This window comes from Diachasmimorpha longicaudata, chromosome 4 (assembly GCF_034640455.1).
Source record: "Diachasmimorpha longicaudata isolate KC_UGA_2023 chromosome 4, iyDiaLong2, whole genome shotgun sequence".
In the NCBI taxonomy this organism is placed as follows: Eukaryota; Metazoa; Arthropoda; class Insecta; order Hymenoptera; family Braconidae; genus Diachasmimorpha; species Diachasmimorpha longicaudata.
Genome location: NC_087228.1, coordinates 3,792,688 through 3,815,812, shown reverse-complemented (window position 1 = coordinate 3,815,812; position 23,125 = coordinate 3,792,688). Strand labels below are relative to the sequence as shown.

General features: G+C 39.1%; 2 protein-coding genes across 2 annotated transcripts; both read right to left on the bottom strand.

The window, feature by feature from the left end:
- Window positions 1–14,357: 14,357 nt before the first annotated feature.
- Window positions 14,358–15,803, bottom strand: LOC135161489 (uncharacterized). Its single transcript, XM_064119093.1, has 2 exons — window positions 15,251–15,803; window positions 14,358–14,746 (listed from the first exon to the last, which is right to left on the bottom strand). Exons 1-2 carry the CDS (start codon window positions 15,801–15,803, stop codon window positions 14,358–14,360), a joined length of 942 nt encoding a protein of 313 aa, XP_063975163.1.
- Window positions 15,804–17,650: 1,847 nt separating this feature from the next.
- On the bottom strand, window positions 17,651–19,133 carry LOC135161490 (uncharacterized). Its single transcript, XM_064119094.1, has 2 exons — window positions 18,751–19,133; window positions 17,651–18,554 (listed from the first exon to the last, which is right to left on the bottom strand). The coding sequence occupies exon 2, from the start codon at window positions 18,474–18,476 to the stop codon at window positions 17,652–17,654; it is 825 nt and encodes a 274-aa protein (XP_063975164.1). The 5' UTR covers window positions 18,477–18,554; window positions 18,751–19,133; the 3' UTR covers window position 17,651.
- Between the last annotated feature and the right edge of the window lie 3,992 nt (window positions 19,134–23,125).

Genomic DNA, 23,125 nt, shown 5'->3' with positions numbered 1-23,125 from the left:
AAGCTGTGGAAAATTAGTTTTTTTTCCCTTCATTGGTGAGTCACTTCATTTAAATAATTATGTCGGGGAGAGGAAGGCGAAGACAAGCCACGTTGGAAGAACGTCATGCTCCACTGGCTCCCCCCTATCGCCCTCATTCACCACTGGATGACGAAATACTCCACCATAATCCGACTTCCCGAGAAATTGAAGATTTGGGCAATCAACTTCGCAATGAACTCCAAAACCAATTACGGGACGCCGTAACTAGTATCAGAGAAGTTATTCGACAAGAGAGAGAGGAAGAACGCCGAAGTGGTCGCAATGACATTTTTAATTCATTTAGAAATCTTCCAGGCAATTCAACAACTCAAAATATCCATGGAACTCTTCAAAACTGTCTACCAGGAAATCAGGCAATTCCTATCGTTGTCGATGTCCACCAGAACCCTACACCAGAGATCCCAGGAAATTTTACCGCCGATAATAATCAAACTGTTCTTGTCAATCCTCAACAACATCTTTCTGGGGAACTTCCTCATCCAAACGTTCCAAGAATGAATGCAAGTCAACTTCCAAATGTAGTTCAACCTACAGTGATTCTTCAATCCCCTACAATGTTTTCTTCGGCTCTGCAACCGGGTACTTCGATGGAACCAAACACGTCACAATCAGTTCCAGCAGTCCTAGACATGACTCTTCAACATGGAAGGGAAGCGCCGATTCCTCCTGGTCCTTCCCAGTTTACCCCTGGTCAATCCCAGTACCCTCCAGGGAACCGAGTGCCACCATACCCTCCTCCGAGGAATCCAACAGATAACACTCTAAATTATTTCCCTTCTCACTCTTTTGCTTTTTCTAATTGTCGTGATGCTACACATGCTAACGCTAATCCTTCTCCTCACATCAATAATTTGGCCTCAATCAAGCAAAACAAAATTTCGCAAATTAAACCAGACACGCACGACGGATCAGAACTTTGGTCTCATTACTACCTGCAATTCGAAAGTGCTTCTTCACACAACCAGTGGTCAGAGGAGACTAAAGCTTCACAATTATTAACGCGTCTCCGCGGAAAAGCTCGGTTGATTTTGAGTAAAATCGTAGATCAAAATAAATCAGATTACAAAACAATTACAAAGATATTAGCTGAAAAGTTTGATGAAAAACATCTTTCGCGGATGTACTACCACGAATTACAATCTCGGAAACAGAAAAAAGGTGAAAGCTACGTCACTTATGCAGAAGAGATTGATCGACTCAGCCGTTTGGCTTATTCAAGTTCTTCTGAGAAAGAACGTGATCGTGCTGCCTGCCGCACCTTTATCGGTGGCATCAATAATCCACAAATGGAATTTACATTAAAATCTGAGAATATTGAAAATTTCCAACGTGCAATTAAACGCGCAACTCAGTTGAGTTCTATTTCCAATTCTGTGATTAACAAACGCCAAACTCAAAATTCATCACATTTTCGATCACAAATGGATTATCACGATCTCTCATCAAAACATGACATGCATAAGATATTTTTCAATACGGAAACGAATATACGATGCTACAAATGTCCCAGTTTTGGCCATTTCGCTAAGCATTGCAAGAGCTTTGGTAATAATCCAAATCAGAATAGTCCTAGGACTTCTCACAATAATCCCTCACAACAATCCCTCACAAGAATTCAACTCAACTCGGGTCAATCACCATCCCTACCGTCATTTTAATAATGGCAGTAGAAATTTCAAATTAAAATTTCCAAATAATAACAAACATTCAAACCAAAACGGATCGGCTAACCCCCACACACATTCGGAAAACTGAATGGAGTCGATTCGTTTGGGGACGAATTGACTCAACCAAATTTCAATATTTCTAGATGTTTTCAGGTGAAAAATGAAACTCAAGATCCAATTCTTGCTTTGGAATTGAGAGGAAAAATTAATGATCATTCTTGCTTTATGACAATTGACACAGCTAGTGACATTACATTAATTAACCCTAAACTTTTGAACAACAATCTGACTGGTCTAAAAAACTCTACCAGAAAGATCATTATTATCACTGTTTCTGGCGAACATTTCCCTTATCAAGCTATCAAAGAAATTGATATTTCCATCGGAAATTTTTCTATTGTTCTTGACGCGGTCTTCGCAATTATAAAAGAAGATGGTATTCTTGGCTTAGATTTTCTCTACAAATCTGGCCTCTCACAAGACTTCCAGTCGATTGTTAAGAGAAAATTTGACATTGATAACCCTAAGAAAACGGTTTTTATCAAACGAAGGATTTCGAAAGGAATCTCTGGATTCTCCCCAAATATTCCTGAATTTTTGCTTCAACTATTTGAAAATTCATGTGAGTTATTAAATCCGAAAAAACGGGGAGTATTCAAAAGCTTTCTTCTGACTTATCAAGAGCGCTTGTCCTCCGGTTCTACTGACTTAGGCAGATATCCAGGAACTAAACACGTAATCGACACTGGGAACTCGAATCCAATCAAACAAAATCCTCGCAGGGTCCCATTCCATTACCGCGACAAAGTTTTTGATCTCCTTGAGGAAATAAAAGAACAATAGGTTATTGAACCTAGTTCCAGCCCTTGGGCTTTTCCTGTTGTCCTAGTTAAGAAAAAAGATGATAAAAACACCCCGCGGTTTGTGTCGATTATCGCGAATTTAGCAACATCACCAAAAAAGATTCCATGCCTTTACCTCGCGACGACGAAATTTTTGATGCTGCCTCTGAATGTTCTTGGTTCTCAACAATCAACTTAAAAAGCGGATATTGGCAAGTCGAACTGGATCCTAAAGATAAAAAGAAAACTGCTTTTACAATTGGCGATTAATTATGGCAATTCAAAATTCTCCCTTTTTGGTCTTTGCACCGCGCCTGCAACCTTCGTTAGAATAATGAATGAGGTTTTACGAGGTTTGAATGGGAAAATTTGTCGCGTATTACTTGATAACATCATTGTTTTCGGTCATGATTTTGACGAACATCTACACAATCTCAAATTAGTATTCTCTCGCTTAACTGAAGCCAACTTAAAAGTGAATACCAAAAAATGTAAGTTTTTCAAACACGAAGTGCTTTATTTGGGTCACACAATTTCAAGAAATGGAATCAAATGCTCTCAGGACAAAATTTCATCTATTATAGGTTGCCCAATTCCTAAAACTAAACGTCAACTCAGAAGTTTCCTTGGTTTATGCTCCTCCTACAGGAAATACGTGAAAGGTTTTGCTGCCATTGCTAAGCCCTTACATACTCTAACTGAAGATCGAATTCCCTTCAAATGGACCCCTGAATCTCAAGCTAGTTTTGATCAATTAAAATCCGGCCTAACCTCTCCACCTATTCGATCGATCGCAATTCCCAATGGCGATTTCGTTCTAGATACTGATGCATCATTATTCGCCATTGGAGCCACCCTTTCCCAAATTCAGAATGACGAAGAAAAAGTAATTGCTTATTTCAGCAAATGTCTAACCAAATCTGAGAGAAATTATTGCGTCACTCGTAGCAAATTATTAGCTGTAGTTCTATCTGTCGAACATTTCAGTCATTATCTCCTCGGAAGAAAATTCTTAATTAGAACAGACCACGCAGCTTTAAAATGGCTTCTTTCATTTAAAAATCCACAAATCCAAGTAGCTCGTTGGATCGAAATTCTATTCACTTACGATTTTGAAATTACTCACAGACCAGGCCAATGGAGTGCCAAACTCTCTGACCAGGTGTAAAGTAAATCATGTGAGCTTTTAAATCAAATTTAGACTTCATTTTGTCGCTTTTGATTTTCAAATTTTCTCTGACTTGATTATGGGTATTCACTAATTGCTCTTGCAACTGATGTATGTAATCAGGTAAATTAACGAGATTGTTAGAATTGTGGAATGATGGGTTACCATGAAGCAAATCTAGAGGAAGTCGCAATTCTCTACCGAACATTAACTTTGCTGGAGTGAACTGGGTGGTTTGATGCTTGGAGGAACGATATGCGAGAAGGAATAATGGAAGCCACTTGTCCCATGAATTCTGATTGTCATTGATGAATTTAGCGAGGTAGTTAAGGATAGTTCTGTTTAAACGCTCGACCATACGATTGGATTGTGGATGCAATGAGGTTGTACGCGTTTTATGAATACCTAATAGCTTCATAAATGAGTTGAAAATTCCGGATTCGAAATCTCCTCCTTGATCGGAGTGGATTTCTAGAGGTATTCCAAAACGTGAAACGACATGGACTACCAAAGCTTCAGCGATAGTAGCTGCCCGATGATTTGGAAGTGGGATTGCTTCAGGCCAACGAGAAAAATAGTCAGTGACTACAAGGACGAACCGATTGTTACTAATCGTTCTTGGTAAAGGACCTAAAATGTCAACTGCGATTCGGCGGTTGTGCGGAGCCATCTCGACTGAAACAAACAGAACATCTGCGGCACCAATTCTCAACATCAAGTATACAAGAAGTCCAATAGAAACGTTTCCGAATATTATCTAGCATTTTGTTGACCTTGAAATGGCCACCGAGGGGAGAAGAGTGTGCGGTCTTGAGTATTTCTTTTCTCGAAGAATTAGGAATAATAAATTGAAGAGTAATTTTGGATTTGTCGTCGGATTCCCATTGACGGTAGAGAGTATCACCTATCAATTCAAGAGAATCCCCATATAGGAGGTAGAGCTTGACATCTGAGCCAAGGTGAGAGATTTCATGCCAGTCAGGATGTTGATTCCGTTTTTTTGAATCGATCAACATGCGGAGGATTGGATCTTGAGCCTGCAGAGTGGACCAATTGCCGTCATCAGTAGTAATGCAAGTTGTTCGAAAAACGCGTTTCTCTTCTTCCTCGTTTCTTATATTGAGTTTTTCACATTTTTTTACAAGAGCAAGGGCGTCTCGACAAACCAGCGGCATTTCCATGAAGATGGCCTGGTCTGTGAGTAATTTCAAAATCGTAAGTGAATAGAATTTCGATCCAACGAGCTACTTGGTCTTGTGGATTTTTAAATGAAAGCAGCCATTTTAAAGCTGCGTGGTCTGTTCTAATTAAGAATTTTCTTCCGAGGAGATAATGACTGAAATGTTCGACAGATAGAACTACAGCTAATAATTCCCTACGAGTGACGCAATAATTTCTCTCAGATTTGTTTAGACATTTGCTGAAATAAGCAATGACTTTTTCTTCGTCATTCTGAATTTGGGAAAGGGTGGCTCCAATGGCGAATAATGATGCATCAGTATCTAGAACGAAATCGCCATTGGGAATTGCGATCGATCGAATAGGTGGAGAGGTTAGGCCGGATTTTAATTGATCAAAACTAGCTTGAGATTCAGGGGTCCATTTGAAGGGAATTCGATCTTCAGTTAGAGTATGTAAGGGCTTAGCAATGGCAGCAAAACCTTTCACGTATTTCCTGTAGTAGGAGCATAAACCAAGGAAACTTCTGAGTTGACGTTTAGTTTTAGGAATTGGGCAACCTATAATAGATGAAATTTTGTCCTGAGAGCATTTGATTCCATTTCTTGAAATTGTGTGACCCAAATAAAGCACTTCGTGTTTGAAAAACTTACATTTTTTGGTATTCACTTTTAAGTTGGCTTCAGTTAAGCGAGAGAATACTAATTTGAGATTGTGTAAATGGTCGTCAAAATCATGACCGAAAACAATGATGTCATCAAGTAATACGCGACAAATTTTCCCATTCAAACCTCGTAAAACCTCATTCATTATTCTAACGAAGGTTGCAGGCGCGGTGCAAAGACCAAAAGGGAGAATTTTGAATTGCTATAATTAATCGCCAATTGTAAAAGCAGCTTTCTTTTTATCTTTAGGATCCAGTTCGACTTGCCAATATCCGCTTTTTAAGTTGATTGTTGAGAACCAAGAAGATTCAGAGGCAGCATCAAAAATTTCTTCGTCGCGAGGTAAAGGCATGGAATCTTTTTTGGTGATGTTGCTAAGTTCGCGATAATCGACACAAACCGCGGGGTGTTTTTATCATCTTTTTTCTTAACTAGGACAACAGGAAAAGTCCAAGGGCTGGAACTAGGTTCAATAACCTATTGTTCTTTTATTTCCTCAAGGAGATCAAAAACTTTGTCGCGGTAATGGAATGGGACCCTGCGAGGATTTTGTTTGATTGGATTCGAGTTCCCAGTGTCGATTACGTGTTTAGTTCCTGGATATCTGCCTAAGTCAGTAGAACCGGAGGAAAAGCGCTCTTGATAAGTCAGAAGAAAGCTTTTGAATACTCCCCGTTTTTTCGGATTTAATAACTCACATGAATTTTCAAATAGTTGAAGCAAAAATTCAGGAATATTTGGGGAGAATCCAGAGATTCCTTTCGAAATCCTTCGTTTGATAAAAACCGTTTGCTTAGGGTTATCAATGTCAAATTTTCTCTTAACAATCGACTGGAAGTCTTGTAAGAGGCCAGATTTGTAGAGAAAATCTAAGCCAAGAATACCATCTTCTTTTATAATTGCGAAGACCGCGTCAAGAACAATAGAAAAATTTCCGATGGAAATATCAATTTCTTTGATAGCTTGATAAGGGAAATGTTCGCCAGAAACAGTGATAATAATGATCTTTCTGGTAGAGTTTTTTAGACCAGTCAGATTGTTGTTCAAAAGTTTAGGGTTAATTAATGTAATGTCACTAGCTGTGTCAATTGTCATAAAGCAAGAATGATCATTAATTTTTCCTCTCAATTCCAAAGCAAGAATTGGATCTTGAGTTTCATTTTTCACCTGAAAACATCTAGAAATATTAAAATTTGATTGAGTCAATTCGTCCCCCAACGAATCGACTCCATTCAGTTTTCCGAATGTGTGTGGGTGTTAGCCGATCCGTTTTGGTTTGAATGTTTGTTATTATTTGGAAATTTTAATTTGAAATTTCTACTGCCATTATTAAAATGACGGTAGGGATGGTGATTGACCCGAGTTGAGTTGAATTCTTGTGAGGGATTATTGCGAGAAGTCCTAGGACTATTATGATTTGGATTATTACCAAAGCTCCTGCAATGCTTAGCGAATCTTGGCCAAAACTGGGACATTTGTAGCATCGTATATTTGTTTCCGTATTGAAAAATATCTTATGCATGTCATGTTTTGATGAGAGATCGCGATAATCCATTTGTGATCGAAAATGTGATGAATTTTGAGGTTGGCGTTTGTTAATCACAGAATTGGAAATAGAACTCAACTGAGTTGCGCGTTTAACTGCATGTTGGAAATTTTCAATATCCTCAGATTTTAATGTAAATTCCATTTGTGGATTATTGATGCCACCGATAAAGGCGCGGCAGGCAGCACGATCACGTTCTTTCTCAGAAGAACTTGAATAAGCCAAACGGCTGAGTCGATCAATCTCTTCTGCATAAGTGACGTAGCTTTCACCTTTTTTCTGTTTGCGAGATTGTAATTCGTGGTAGTACATCCGCGAAAGAGGTTTTTCATCAAACTTTTCAGCTAATATCTTTGTAATTGTTTTGTAATCTGATTTATTTTGATCTACGATTTTACTCAAAATCAACCGAGCTTTTCCGCGGAGACGCGTTAATAATTGTGAAGCTTCAGTCTCCTCTGACCACTGGTTGTGTGAAGAAGCAATTTCGAATTGCAGGTAGTAATGAGACCAAAGTTCTGAACCGTCGTGCGTGTCTGGTTTAATTTGAGAAATTTTGTTTTGCTTGATTGAGGCTAAATTATTGATGTGAGGAGAAGGATTAGCGTTAGCATGTGTAGCATCACTACAATTAGAAAAAGCAAAAGAGTGAGAAGGGAAATAATTTAGAGTGTTATCTGTTGGATTCCTCGGAGGAGGGTATGGTGGCACTTGGTTCCCTGGAGGGTACTGGGATTGACCAGGGGTAAACTGGGAAGGACCAGGAGGAATCGGCGCTTCCCTTCCATGTTGAAGAGTCATGTCTAGGACTGCTGGAACTGATTGTGACGTGTTTGGTTCCCTCGAAGTACGCGGTTGCAGAGCCGAAGAAAACATTGTAGGGGATTGAAGTATCACTGTAGGTTGAACTACATTTGGAAGTTGACTTGCATTCATTCTTGGAACGTTTGGATGAGGAAGTTCCCCAGAAAGATGTTGTTGAGGATTGACAGGAACAGTTTGATTATTATCGGCTGTAAAATTTCCTGGGATCTCTGGTGTAGGGTTCTGGTGGATATCGACAACGATAGGAATTGCCTGATTTCCTGGTAGGCAGTTTTGAAGAGTTCCATGGATATTTTGAGTTATTGAATTGCCTGGAAGATTTCTAAATGAATTAAAAATGTCATTGCGACCACTTCGGCGTTCTTCCTCTCTCTCTTGTCGAATAACTTCTCTGATACTAGTTACGGCGTCCCGTAATTGATTTTGGAATTCATTGCGAAGTTGATTGCCCAAATCTTCAATTTCTCGGGAAGTCGGATTATGGTGGAGTATTTCGTCATCCAGAGGTGAATGAGGGCGATAGGGGGGAGCCAGTGGAGCATGACGCTCTTCCAAGATGGCTCGTCTTCGCCTTCCTCTCCCCGACATAATTATTTAAATGAAGTGACTCATCAATGAAGGGCAAAAAACTAATTTTCCACAGCTTGACGTCAAATTTAATAATTCCAAAGATTTGTTAACAGGAATCCAAATGTAGGAAGTCCAGTTAAAATTGCCGGAAGGATAGAGAGATTTTTTTAGGCTCGTAGGTTTTGATTAATTCTACTTCTGACACCAATGTTATATCCAGCGAAGAATAAAGATAACACAGGTTGACAAATGTTTGGGGCGGTTTATTACTTACAAGGAGTATTACAATGTGACACCTAAGCGCTCCGAAGAGAGACACACCAAGACTGTTCGGTCTTAAATATCTTACAATTTTGGAACCGACCGTTAAATATTGTTTAAACTGTAAGCCGATCGTTAAATATTGCTTAAACCATAAACCGACCATTACAGGTCATAAATTTCACAATTTCGGATATTTATGTTAGGTCTGGCACGTAGATCTAAAATAAACAAACAGAGAAATACTAAAATTAGTGAAAGAAGCTTTGTACACGACAAAAATTAGTCAACATTTCATATGACAGAATTTGAGAATTTCCAGACCATGCCAGTCTATTCTATCTTCACTTGTTTTTATGGCCGTAAGAAAGTCTAAAATCTATTACAAAGACCCCTCTTTGTATGTCATACCGTCCCAATCGTTTTTCCACAAACCTATTTTCATCCCCACTCTTTTGGTGTGAAAACTTAAAATTAAGACCACTAGTTTAAGTCAGTTCAACTTTGGAAACTGGAGAGATTAGTCGAGACAGCCGTTTGTCCTGATCTCGATCCTCCAAATATCAAAATTATAATCATTCGTTAACCATATTAAATATAACAGTTTTTTTGATTAAAGATCTCTAATTAATGTAAAAATATCAATTGATGTGAGTGTGATTATGTATTCCCTCTACATAAATTAAGAACTTCGCTGCTCTTGGATCACCTTTCATCAGCAGCAGTGTAGGAGACAGTGTTGCCGCACCAAGGGTATACCTGCGATTTACAACCCCAGGGAAGGGTTAAACCAGGAGACATTCCTTTTTCTTTTGGTTAATCATCACGACAACTACCCCGCACATTTTATTGGTCCTTCGAGCCGGATATTTGGAAAATAACTCAGTGTAAACAGTTCTCTGGAAGTTTTTTGTGAACTATTTAATTAACGAGTGCGTGTCCTGAAGACCACTTTGACGTCCACGACACCCAACTACGTGAGGAGCAGATGCAATCCACGATCAACAAGGAGCTGAGATAGTGATACCACATCAACCGACCTTAGAGAATCCTGAGACGACATCGGTAAGCTCATTAAAATATTAGAATCGCCAATTCCTAGTTTCCTTCCTCTCTTCATTTATTTTTTCCATCTCTAAAATAATGGCTCCCGAAGATGTTCAAAGGGCTGAAATAGCCAAATTGATCAAAGCTCGTGCTCTCATTAAAACCAGAATAACTAAGTTGACAAATTACTTGGAAAGATCAGGAGTCTATGCAGACATAGATCACATTGAACGCCATTCAACAGCTCTTAATGAGGATTATCCCAATCTTGCCAATATCGAAGAAGGCTTACGGAGACTTGAGCCAAATGGAGATCACGCGGAAGAATCAGAAAACATCAATTTCGATTATGAGGATATGATGGTTCTGGTACGAAAATTACAACAACCAAATCTCGAAGCTGAAATTGCCGGTCGTGCCAGGTCAGCCCCTAGAGCTGAACCAACGCCTGCACATTTCACATCAGCAGATTATTTATCATCTCTCCCAAGAGCAGAAGTCAGAAAATTTGATGGAACTCTTGAAAAATGGCGACAATATCGCCATTGGTTTAGGATTTCTGTTCATGACCGCGAGAATTTGACCGATTATCAACGACTTGATTTATTAAAAAGAACTCTCACGGGAGAAGCCGAAAAAACTATTAGCGCTTTTCAAACCACAGGTGAGAATTACAATCTCGCCTGGGAATTACTCGAGTCCACTTATGACAATGAGTATATTTTACTGTTTCGTCATTGCGAATCGCTCATATCCACTCCACCAATGAGAAAAAGTTCATCTGAAGACCTTCGGAAATTAGTCAATCATGTGCAAACACAAATTTATGCCATGAAAGCAATGGGAGAAAGGGTAGAAAATTGGAATACCATTCTCTCATATATTATTCTGAGTAAATTGGATCGCGACACAGAAAGAGAATGGAGTAGATCCCAAAAAACCAACAAAGTTCCCAAATACGAAGATGTTTTAAAATTTTTACGGGACCAGTCTATGTGTCTCACGTCGATGAAATCATCAGGGGGGAGCCAAAATATACAATCGCATCCTAATTCACAAGGAAAATCAAGGAATGGAGGATTCAAAGCCCAATCAAATGATAAAGTCCAGTCACTATTTACGGCTACGGATTCAAAATCATGTCCCATTTGCAAAGATCAGCATTTTATGGATAATTGCGAGAAATTTTTAGCGCTGAGTATTTCAGACAGGATCCAAGCGGCACGCAGTGCTCAATTATGCTTATGCTGCTTCCGCAATAATCATAAAACTCGCGCCTGTAAATTAAATTCCTGCTCAATCTGTCAAAAACGTCACAATACTCTATTACATCTGACCGGGGAAGAATTGAGCAACTTTAGAACTTCATCGACATGACTAACTCCGACCACTCCGTCGCACATACCTGCTGTTTCGGTCCTCGTCGCCCCTTTGCCGACCAGAGACACTATTGTCACAGCAGTAATATATATATTGAACGTAGCTAATAAACCCATTCGTTGTCGTACAATAATAGATACCGGGTCAAGCTCAAATTTCATGACAGAACATTTGGCTAAACAATTAAAATTGCCTCTTAATAAAATGGAACTGTCAATTGAAGCAATGACAAATTCTCAGTCTTCATCGATCCACTTGATTATAGCTACGATCAATTCTAGGCTCAACAATTATTCTAGAACTCTTAATTTCCTCACAGTTCCTCAAATTGGAAATGTATTTCCTGTTGAAGCCATAAATAGAAATAGTCTAAGGATCCCTAAGCACTTATTGCTAGCAGATCCAAATTTTGACCAACCTGCACCTGTCGACATGATCTTGAGCGTGGGCACGACACTCGCTTCATTTTGTCTAGGCCAAAGGCAATTGAATGGTCCAGGTGATCCAGACTTGATTTTACAAGAAACTCGTTTCGGATGGATCATCGGAGGAAGCGTGCTGTCCAGTAAACCACCAGCCAAGGGATATCCAGCCCACAATTACTTAACTTCGATTGAAAGAGAATTGAAAAATTCCTGAGAAATGGACGATATTCACCCGTCGAAGCAGTGGTCAAAAGAAGAACAAGCCTGTGAAGATCATTTCACGCAAAATACTACTCGTGACGCCAATGGACGTTATATAGTGGCCTTGCCGTTCAACGGAAAGGAAGCCCAGCTGGGAAATTCTCATGACCTGGCCAAAAAACGCTTTAAACTTTTATTGAGGAAATTCCAGCGTGACCCAGACTTGGAGAGACAGTACACCGCCGTCATGCAAGAGTACATTGACCTGGGCCATATGTCCGAAACTCAAGCGAACCCCGAGGATGGGACAGGCTTCTACCTGCCACACCATGCTGTAGTAAAGGAGACTAGCCTCACTACGAAGGTTAGGGTTGTATTTGATGGGTCAGCCAGGGGGGAGAACTCAGTCTCCCTCAATGACACACTTATGGTTGGGCCCACCATAGAGCAGGACATTTTTTCTCTCCTTACTCGCTTTCTTACTCACCAATACGTGATTACAGCCGATATAGAAAAGATGTATAGACAATTCTTAGTTCGCGAACAGGATAGAAAATATCAACGGATCTGGTGGAAAAACCAAAATGGCAATGAAACATTATTTCAGTTAAACACCGTCACCTTTGGCCTTTCAGCGGCTCCCTATTTAGCCATTCGCTGTGTTCATCAACTGGCCGACGATGAAAGCCACGAATTTCCCCATTCATCAAAAATCCTCAAACGCGACTTTTACGTTGACGATTTGTTATCTGGTGCTGTCACTTATGAAGAAGCTCTCCAATTGCGGAATGAAGTAACTTCACTGTTAGGGAAGGCACAGTTGAACCTACGTCAATGGGCCTCCAATGATCCTCGACTTTTAAAGGGATTACCAGAGGGGAGCGTCAATTTGAAATTGAATGCGTCAAATGACGCAACTATAAAAACATTGGGATTCAGCACGAGACTTAATTGTCTACACAGTGAAACCAATTCCATCCATTAAAAAAGTCACAAAGCGAACGATTTTATCCGAAGTAGCCAAGATATTTGACCCTTTAGGCTTTCTTGGTCCTGTCATAATTAAAGGCAGAATGATTCTTCATCGCTTGTGGTTAGAAAAATTGGATTGGGATGATGCAATTCCTCTAAGTATCTTCCCAGATTGGAAAACGTATGCGAATCAACTGTATGAGTTAAACAATTTAGTTTTTGATCGGAAGACAATTATTTCTGAGGCAAAGGAAATTCAATTACATGGATTTTGTGATGCCAGCACAGTGGGATACGGAGCGTGCATTTATTTACGATCCATTGATATCCACGGCACTATTCAAACACGTCTGCTTTGTGCAAAATATCGAGTTGCACCAATTAAACCTGTGTCATTGCCTCGACTCGAGTTATGTTGAGCGCTATTATTAGCTAATCTTTATACAGCCGCCAAGGGAGCTCTTACTCATACATTTAGTAAAGTAATTTTTTGGTCAGATTCAATGATAACTTTACACTGGATCAAGACTCGTCCAAATAAATTATTAGTCTTCGTGGCCAACCGAGTAGCAGGAATCCAGCAAAAAACCGAGGGTGCAGAGTGGAGACATGTCCGATCCAAGGACAATCCAGCAGATCACATCTCTCGTGGCCTCTTCCCCGGCGAATTCACTGATGACCTTAACTGGAAATTTGGACCAGATTGGCTTTCCACGCATGAGGACAACTGGCCAAAGAGTGAATTGATTCTTCTAGCTGAAATTCCGTAAATGAAGAAAACTCAATGCCTACTCGTTGATCTACAGAACCGTGAAGAAATTGAGACCACCCAAAAAATTGAAGACAAACTCCCAGGCACTTTGGCTGAAGAAAAATCTCTAGTATAATATATATTACGCTTTTCCTCCATCGACTACATGAGAAGATTGTTCGCCATTGCGCTGCGCTTTAAAAATAAACAGAAGGGTCTACTTTCAGCTTCCGAATTAAATCAAGCAAATAATCAGATAATTAAAATTGTTCAGCATTCAGAATTTTCAATGGAAATAAAGGACATCAAGAAAAATCGCTCGTTTGATCGAAATTATACGCAGAGTCTCGTTCGAAGGTGATAATATAATGTAGTATGCTTGTCATGCTCACATCACAACGTTTCAACGCATAATTTAAATTGTTTTTCCCGCGACCTGGGTCACCTGGCGCCTCCTATCCCTAACCACCTTCATATTGTTTTGTTGTGATTTTGAATTATCACACAATATCATGAAGATGATAAAGGGTTCAATTTTGGGAATTTTTAGGGTGGGTGATTATCATCTTCGAACGAGACTCTGCGTATAATTTCGATCAAACGTCGCCCGCCTTCGGTGGGCTCGTTTGATCCCACGATTATTCTGTGAGTCTCGTTCTCGATGATAATATAATGTAGCTTTTTAGAGGATGTGATAATTCACTTCATTATTGTTTTTTTTTTTTTTATTAAATGAGATGCCCAGAAAACAAGAGACTGATCGCTGTTGTACAGACTTAGAAAGAAAATTTGAATCATAAAAGTATTAAAGTACGGTTAACCGAAAATTGTACGAGCGAATGTGCCGCTCTGTGCTTCTATGGGTCGGTTATAGAATTTGAAAATGGTTTGCGACCCCTGAGACCATCCGGCAGTTTTCATAATCATGTTAACGTCAACCCCTTTCTTATGGGCATCAGATACGGCAGCAAGTCTGGTGCTGTATGCTGTGAATTTATTTGTATCAATACCGGCTTTATTTAGAGTATTTTTGATCCAGTGTCCAATTGTTTCTGCTTTAGCCGATGTGTGTGGTTTCGTTGACGTGATGAGCAAGTACTTTGCATTTTTATCTCTTAATTCTTTGGTAATATCTAGATATTCTAGAATCAACGACGCCACACATAAGTTTGATTTTTCTTGAAAGAAAGGTAAAATTAGTTCCGGTTGTGTTTGAAACGTAAACAGAAAATCGCCAGGTTTAGCATCAGAACATTCGAGAAAATTCTGGCGACCTTGAGGGTATTGAGATTCGGGACCAATTCACGCAGAACAACCTCAAAGCATTCAGTTCGTTACGGAAACTCAATCAGAGCAGTTGTTATCTATCAATTATATCTAACGTCCCTATCGATAATCTAGAGTCGGGCGTTTAGACCTGTTATAAGGAACGTATAAATTCAGCGGTTTTTTTTGAGTACATCATCTATTCAAACCTTATTTTGTAAACTCATCGGAGTGTTAATAATTGAACGGATTATTATTGAGATACGCAACGTTATAAATTTCCACGAGGAATAGTTTGTATAATCAGGACACAAGGCTCACGCCTAATAAAAGTACATCAGCACTAGGTTTAGTAAACCATTTGTGATAAACCATTATTTTCTACCACCAATTGTCCCACTTCCCCTAAATCCCGGCAAAAAACATAGTCGCTCCTCAAACAGGTTGATAAGCATCGGCTTTTGACGTTTTTATCCGCTCGGTTATTTTGATACTTAGTCCCGTCGAATCAATTACAATATTATCGATATTGATAAGAGCTAGCGTCTGTAATCTTTGTGCTGATGTAAGGGCTAAAAGAGTCGAGAGTTTTTCACCCGCTTCTTTGAGTTTCAGTTGTTTAAAGGGAGCAAGTTTTTCAAGAAAATCTAATACCGGACTGACATCCCAAGTTGTTGTGTATTTGGGCTTCGTAGGCCTTTCTTTGAAAACACTTTTAAAGAAACCTGAGATCATTCCATCATTATTGATGTTGTTGATTGAAATTAATGAAATGGCTGACCGTGTAGTGTTTAGTGAACTGTAACTCGCTCCCTTTTTGAACATTTTGTGTAGAAAATCTATTATTTGTGGAGTTTTTGTATCGTATACATCTAAGTTATTTTCATAAGAAAAATTCCACCACGCTCTTAGGCCACTTTCGTATTGTTTCCGAGTTGATGTTGTTATCGATTTTTCGAACAATTCCGCTGATTCTCCTTGAATTCCGCGTTTCATGTACGCTTTCCGAATAAATTCCCGGCCACCAGGGAAAGGTGGGACGACAGCGGATGAACTTTGTTCCTGTAAGGGGATTTTAACAACAATTTAGTGGGCGTAAATGTAAGAACAGGTTCAACCAAAAGCGAGGTGAACAGAGGATACCATGGCTGGGTTGGCCAGAAGGGAATTACCATTAGACCCGTCTATTTATCATTTATGATTTTTCTTAGGGTACGTAAAATCAGTGGAAATGGCGGGAAAGCATAGAAATATTCGATTTGCCAGGATGTTGTGAAAGCTTCAACTAATTTCGCCTCTGGGTCTGGAAACCGTGAGTAGAAATTCTCACATTTTTTATTAGTTCGTGAAGCAAAAAGATCTACTGAGTAGGGCCCAAATTTGCTTTTGATTTGCTTGAAAGCAGTCTGGGATAATTCCCATTCGGTGTCGTCGTTGGTATTACGGGACGCTATGTCTGCTTCCACATTCTCAGTTGAACGAATATACGATGCTCTGACCCAGATTTTACGTTCCTCGCACCAATCCCAGATGTTCCTGGCCAGCTCACTGAGGTGAGGGAACTGAACACCTCCTGCTCTATTCACGTACGCAATGGCCGTAGTGTTGTCTAATCTCAATAGAATTTCGCAATCATTTGAATCTGAAGCAAAACATTTCAATGCCAGCAATGCTGCATATAGCTCAAGATAATTAATATGATGCTTTCTTTCTTCGTCGTTCCAGAAACCAGACGTGCTTATTCCATTACAGAAACAACCCCAACCTGTTGACGATGAATCCGAAAAAATTTCCAAATTATACTTTTGCCTTCTGATTGGTTGTGAACCGATAAGTGCATTTTTCTTCCACCAGTTTAGGTCTTTACTCATAACGTCGTTAATGTAAATTCTTCCGTTATAATTTCCCCCATTGAATTTTAGGTATAGAAATTTTTGTCTTTCTAATCGTTTACAGTGGATAAACCCATATGCCACTGCTGGACATGCTGCTGTCAATGTTCCTAATAGGGTCGCATACTCTTTGATTTTATGTGCACTACCTATTTTGAATTTATCAATGAGTTCAACAATGAGTTTCCTTTTTTCCCTCGGAAGATTCAAAGAAAATTTGACTGAGTCTATTATAAAACCCAAATATCTGCATGTTCTATGGGCAATTAAACAACTTTTGTCGTAATTTATTATAAATCCCAGTCGTTCTACCATTTGAATCGCTTCTCTCATATTTTCCTCACATTGACTCTTCGAGGAATTTATGAAGAGGAAATCGTCCAAGTATAAGACTAAATACATTTCCTTCTTTCTTAATGCACCAACGACTGGTTTTAGAATTTTAGTGAAAACATATGGACTTGTGCTTAGTCCAAAAGGAAGGCACGTGAACTGGAAAAGTTTGCCCTGAAATTCAAATCTGAGGAATTTCCTGTAATCCTTATGAACTGGAACTACGAAGTAGGCATCTTTAAGATGAATTGATCCGTTTTCATATCTTCCAGCTTGAAATGTGGGCTCTTGACATATTTTTTCAATTTTTTCAAATTAAAAATGAATCTAAAAGTTTTGTCTGGCTTCAAGCGAAGAAAATACGAAGATATAAACTGGTCTTCAGTTGGTAAACATTCTTCTATTACGTTTTTCTCCAGGAGTTTATCAATCTCAGCTTTGAATTGTTTTGCTTCCTCTTGGGTATATATTCGTTCTTTGGGGGAGTACATTTGTATTGGGAGCTTTTTGAATGGAATTTTGTAGCATTTTATGTAGTCCAAGATCACTTTGTCAGCTGTGATGCTTTGCCAAGCCTCCTCGAAGAATTGCAGCCTGCCTGCTGGTTTGTTTACCTGATTTATTTCCTGGGTGATGATCGGCTCGACGTCCGTCTCTGTGGCTTGGTTTGACTCCGTGTCGCAGCTCGTGCTGGGGGTGGTGCTGGCTTGCCGAATCTCATGTATCGAGGCTTCTGTTGCTGACCCGCCTGTCTGTGTGTCGCAGGCGGGTACCTCGATTTTCCCTGATTCGGTTTTTTAAGAGGGGCCTTTGGTTTTTCCTTAATCTCGGAGCAGATTTTTTCCATGTCCTTGGCATCCTTCACCTTGTCTCTAAGTGCCGCGCTGTACAGCCATTCATCGGAGCCCAATGAATCCACTGTCGACTTGATACTCTTGTTGAAAAGAGGAGTAATGAACGACCTACGAGCTACCCTCTGCTGATGGAAAATATCTGCTAGAATCTGACCCGTATGACTCAGCAAATCAGTGAATACCTCTTCTCTGATTCCCTCCTCAGGTGGATCAATCATCATAGAAATAGCAGCCCCTAAGCTAGACAGGGCAGTTCCAACACAGTTTTGTGTATGGAGAAAGTGATCATCTCTCTTTTTTGCTATTTCGGTGAGAAGAGGGGTCAATTCCAAATTTATTTTCGGGGCCTCACAGTACAGCTCACCTTTTCGATCGTACTGCTCCAAGATTTCTTTTTTCTTTTCTTCTGGGAGTCCTTGCTTACTCCATTTTCCCCAGGAGCTGATCAATGCTGGATTATGTTTGACCTCTTTAAATGGTGTGTCTTCCGCATTTAGTCCAAATGCTTTCAGAACTGTTTCATTTGGCGCGGTTTCCGTGATTTTTTCCCCTTCTTCTTCCTCTGCATGCTTCTTCTTCCTCTGGATCATCAGGTATGTCAACGCCAATTTCTTCCCGAGAATTTTTCTCTGGCGATGGTGTGTTTTCTTTATCCCTTGTTTCTGGAGCTTTTTAAGGGAAAGAGAATCTTATTGAGAGGGAAAACCATTCCTTTCAGGGAAACACTTGTTGTGTTACTGGAAATGGACTCTTGTTGAGTTATTTCACTGTCCCATTTTTTTTTTTTCAGATTCGTGTGGATTCTGAATCTCAATACTCGTATGGAGATAATTGAGAATTAAACGATGTTGATTTTTGACTCACCAGTCACTTGAGACGTGTTAACTTAGTTAGTTGTACGTCTTTTCTCTTGCACGAGAGAGTTAACCACATTTGTTAGGTTAGTTATTTGATCCTGTGGAACTCTGTATCCATCGTCTTTCCTCTTCTTGTGTTGCTTATCTCTGGACCTGTCACGTGATCTCGAACGTGATCTTGAGCGTTTTTTGTCTCGATGGGGCATGCTAATTTAATAATATTTATTTTTTAATGAACTTTACGTTGAAGAACGTTCCGATGCGTTGACACAACGAAACAATATGAAGGTGGTTAGGGATAGGAGGCGCCAGGTGACCCAGGTCGCGGGAAAAACAATTTAAATTATGCGTTGAAACGTTGTGATGTGATCATGACAAGCATACTACATTATATTATCATCGAGAACGAGACTCACAGTATAATCATCAATTATCTCCCAATCACAAATGGAAGAAATTTGATTTATTCTTAGATGAAAATGAATTATTACGAGTCGGTGGACGATTAAAAAACGCACATATCCCATATGACCAGAAACATCCATTATTACTTCCGAAGGGGCATCATATTACTACACTTCTTATAAAAAATGAACATATGACGAATCTACACTCTGGAGCTCAAACAACTTTATACGCTATTCGAAGGAAATACTGGTTAATCGACGGACGTCACAAGGTATGAAAGGTGATAAATAACTGCACTACCTGCGTCAAGGCTAATCCTCCCAAAAACCACTATATTATGGGCAATATTCCAAAAGCACGAATTACAGAAGCCAGACCCTTTGCAAACGTTGGGGCAGACTATTGTGGACCTTTTTATATAAAAGAAAAGAAATTTCGCAATAGAAACAGAATCAAAATTTGGGTTGCAGTATTTGTCTGCTTGGTGATAAAGGCTAACTTAGAAGTAGTGACTGACCTAACTACCGAAGGTTTTATGGCCGTTTTAAAACGATTTGTTGCTCGCCGAGGAAAACCGAAAAATATCCATTCTGACAATGGCACCAACTTCATTGGCGCAAATAATGAAATTAAAGAATTATATTCGCTCCTTCAATCCAGCGAACATAACGACAAAATTCAATGAAATTTAGCTAACGAAGGAATCACTTGGCACTTCATTCCTCCTCTTTCTCCTCATTTCGGCGGGCTTTGGGAAGCTGGTGTCAAGTCGTTTAAGCATCATTTGAAAAGAATTTGTGATGACTTAGTTACTTTTGAACAATTTAATACCTTAATCATTGAGATCGAAGCCATTTTAAACTCCCGCCCTTTGACTCCTATTTCTACTGATCCTAACGATCTAATCGTTCTCACTCTTGGACATTTCCTAATTGGCGATTCTTTAATGAGTTTACCAGAATCAGATTTCAGCAAGACACCAAACAACCGACTGTCATCTGGGGAATTAATTTAGAAAAAACAACAGGAATTCTGGAAACGATGGAATAAAGAATATATCAATGAACAAAATCTCAGGCACAAATGCAACCAAGGCAGCCATGACATCGAAAAAGGGACTATTGTTATCTTAAGAGAGGATAACCTGCCACCTCGACAGTGGTCATTGGGTCGAGTCATCGAGACGTATCCAGGTAGTGATGGTGTCATACGTGTGGTTAAAGTTAAAACTGCAAAGGGTGAATTCCAAAGAAATATTCGAAAACTTTCACCTTTATTAATCAGTGAAAAGAAGTGAAAAAGGACACTAAACTGGACATTAACCATTTAACCAATTTTTACGTTCTTATGATATTTTATATTTTTACCTTATGTTTTAGATAAGTTGTTCATTACTTTACTCATGGTATTTTACTAGGTTAATTGATACACTAAAGTATAGTCTCTCAAGGGGGAGTGTGTTCGGTCTTAAATATCTTAGAATTTTGGAACCGACCGTTAAATATTGTTTAAACTGTAAGCCGATCGTTAAATATTGCTTAAACCATAAACCGACCATTACAGGTCATAAATTTCATAATTTCGGATATTTATGTTAGGTCTGGCACGTAGATCTAAAATAAACAAACAGAGAAATACTAAAATTAATGAAAGAAGCTTTGTACACGACACAAATTAGTCAACATTTCATATGACAGAATTTGAGAATTGCCAGACCATGCCAGTCTATTCTATCTTCACTTGTTTTTATGGCCGTAAGAAAGTCTAAAATCTATTACAAAGACCCCTCATTGTATGTCATACCCTCCCAATCGTTTTTCCACAAACCTATTTTCATCCCCACTCTTTTGGTGTGAAAACTTAAAATTAAGACCACTAGTTTAAGTCAGTTCAACTTTGGAAACTGGAGAGATTAGTCGAGACAGCCGTTTGTCCTGATCTCGATCCTCCAAATATCAAAATTATAATCATTCGTTAAACATATTAAATAGAGTGCGATTATTTATTCCCTCTACATAAATTAAGAACTTCGCTGCTCTTGGATCACCTTTCATCAGCAGCAGTGTAGGAGACAGTGTTGCCGCACCAAGGGTATACCTGCGATTTACAACCGCAGGGAAGGGTTAAACCAGGAGACATTCCTTTTTCTTTTGGTTAATCATCGCGACAACTACCCCGCACAAAGACGAATGTTAATCAAAAGACAGTCGTGCTTCTGACGAAGTTCAAATCATAGACAAATGAAAGAGTATTCGAAGGGGGACACGTAACACTCCACGTAGACTCAACAAGAGTCTAATTTTTAAGCACTTGAACAAAAACTCTTATTTGATAGGATCACATAATCTTATTAAATTTAATACTCATTAATATTAACTTTCTATCGCATATTGTTTATAGCCTTAAATTCTACATCACTATAACTATTTCTTCTGTAGAACAGCTGGTTTCAACTTATTTATATGTACTGTCTTTGTTCGATAATCCGTCAACTTAATTATTGCATTCTCGTTGTTTGTAATTTCCTGCACTTCATAAGGTCCCAGATAATTAGCATCTAATTTACATGTCTTAGCATCATTAATCAAAAATACCCAATCACCAGGCTAGAAATGTCTTTGGTACACAGCTCTACATAATACAACTTAGATTTAAATTTTGCCAGATCAACGTTGTTTGCTGCATTCAGCGGTGTTGCACGTAGCTTATTTACTAAATCGCCTAAATAATCGGTGTATACAGGTGCAGTGCTTTCTTTTACAAAACTAGAGGGAATACGTGCTAATTTACCAAATACTTGTTCATGAGGTGTAAAACCCGTTGACTCATGAACTGACGTTGTTTCGTCTCCATCAATTGCTCATCGTTTTGTTGTCTCAGAACCATAAAATCGCGCGAAGACCCAGAACCTCCGAACTCGGTGTTATGGTGGGGAACTCTCCGGTTTGATGGTGGGGAACTCTCCGGTTTGATGGTGGGGAACTCCCCGGTTTTATGGTGGGGAACTCCCCAATTTTACTAGCATCCAGATGCTGGACACCCTTCGAGAAGAGTTTGGCCAGAGATCTATAAAATGGCATATTTCCGTTCTTTACCTGACACCCTCTCTACTCCTACCATTAATAGATTCCACCAATCAGAGCCAATAAAAAATAATTGTGGTAGACCTTTTGCCCTACGCTGGCAAAATCTCAGGCACGAGGAAAAACGGAGGAGTTCAGTTCGCTTCTGAGACTTAAAGCGGTGTGAAGTGATAAGTCTCGTTATTAACATTGTACGCAAAATTAAATAAATAAAAAACAGCAAATAGTGTTTCATACACCTAGTGTCCACGTGAAGTAATTATTAATCTCCTTTAACAATTAAATTTCGTCTCCCCAATTCTAATACCTGGAGAGACTTTTAAAATGAACTTAATATCTCGAGTGATATTAATTTGATAGCTCGAGTGTATCAACCCTGGATTGATACAGCCGTATTATATGAAAACATTGCCTATTTTATCCATGTATCCCAATCCCGGTCAGAGTTGATAAAATTCTTTAAATACTCGACTAAAACCAAGTGACTTCTCTCGAGGGAACCATTCGTCTGAGGATGAAATGCGGTCGTCTTTAATTGCTGGATTTTAAACAATTTGGCTAATTGTTTCATTACCTCACCAACGAAATTTGAGCCCTGATCAGTTAGAATTGCTTCAGGACAACCAAAAACACAACTAAAATTTTCAGTGAAAGCTTTTGCAATATCAATAGCTTTCGTTTCAGCTAAAGAAACTGCTGATGAATATTTCGTTAAATTGCCTTGAATAGTCAAAATATATCTATTTCCTGAACTGGTAGTAGGTAATGGTCCAACGATATCAAGGGCTACCTTTAGTCCAAGAAAATAGACCTGGAAATGCGAATTTTGGGGTAAATACTTGAATTTTCGATATAAGTTACTTTGACAGATATAAAAACGAATTGGGAAAG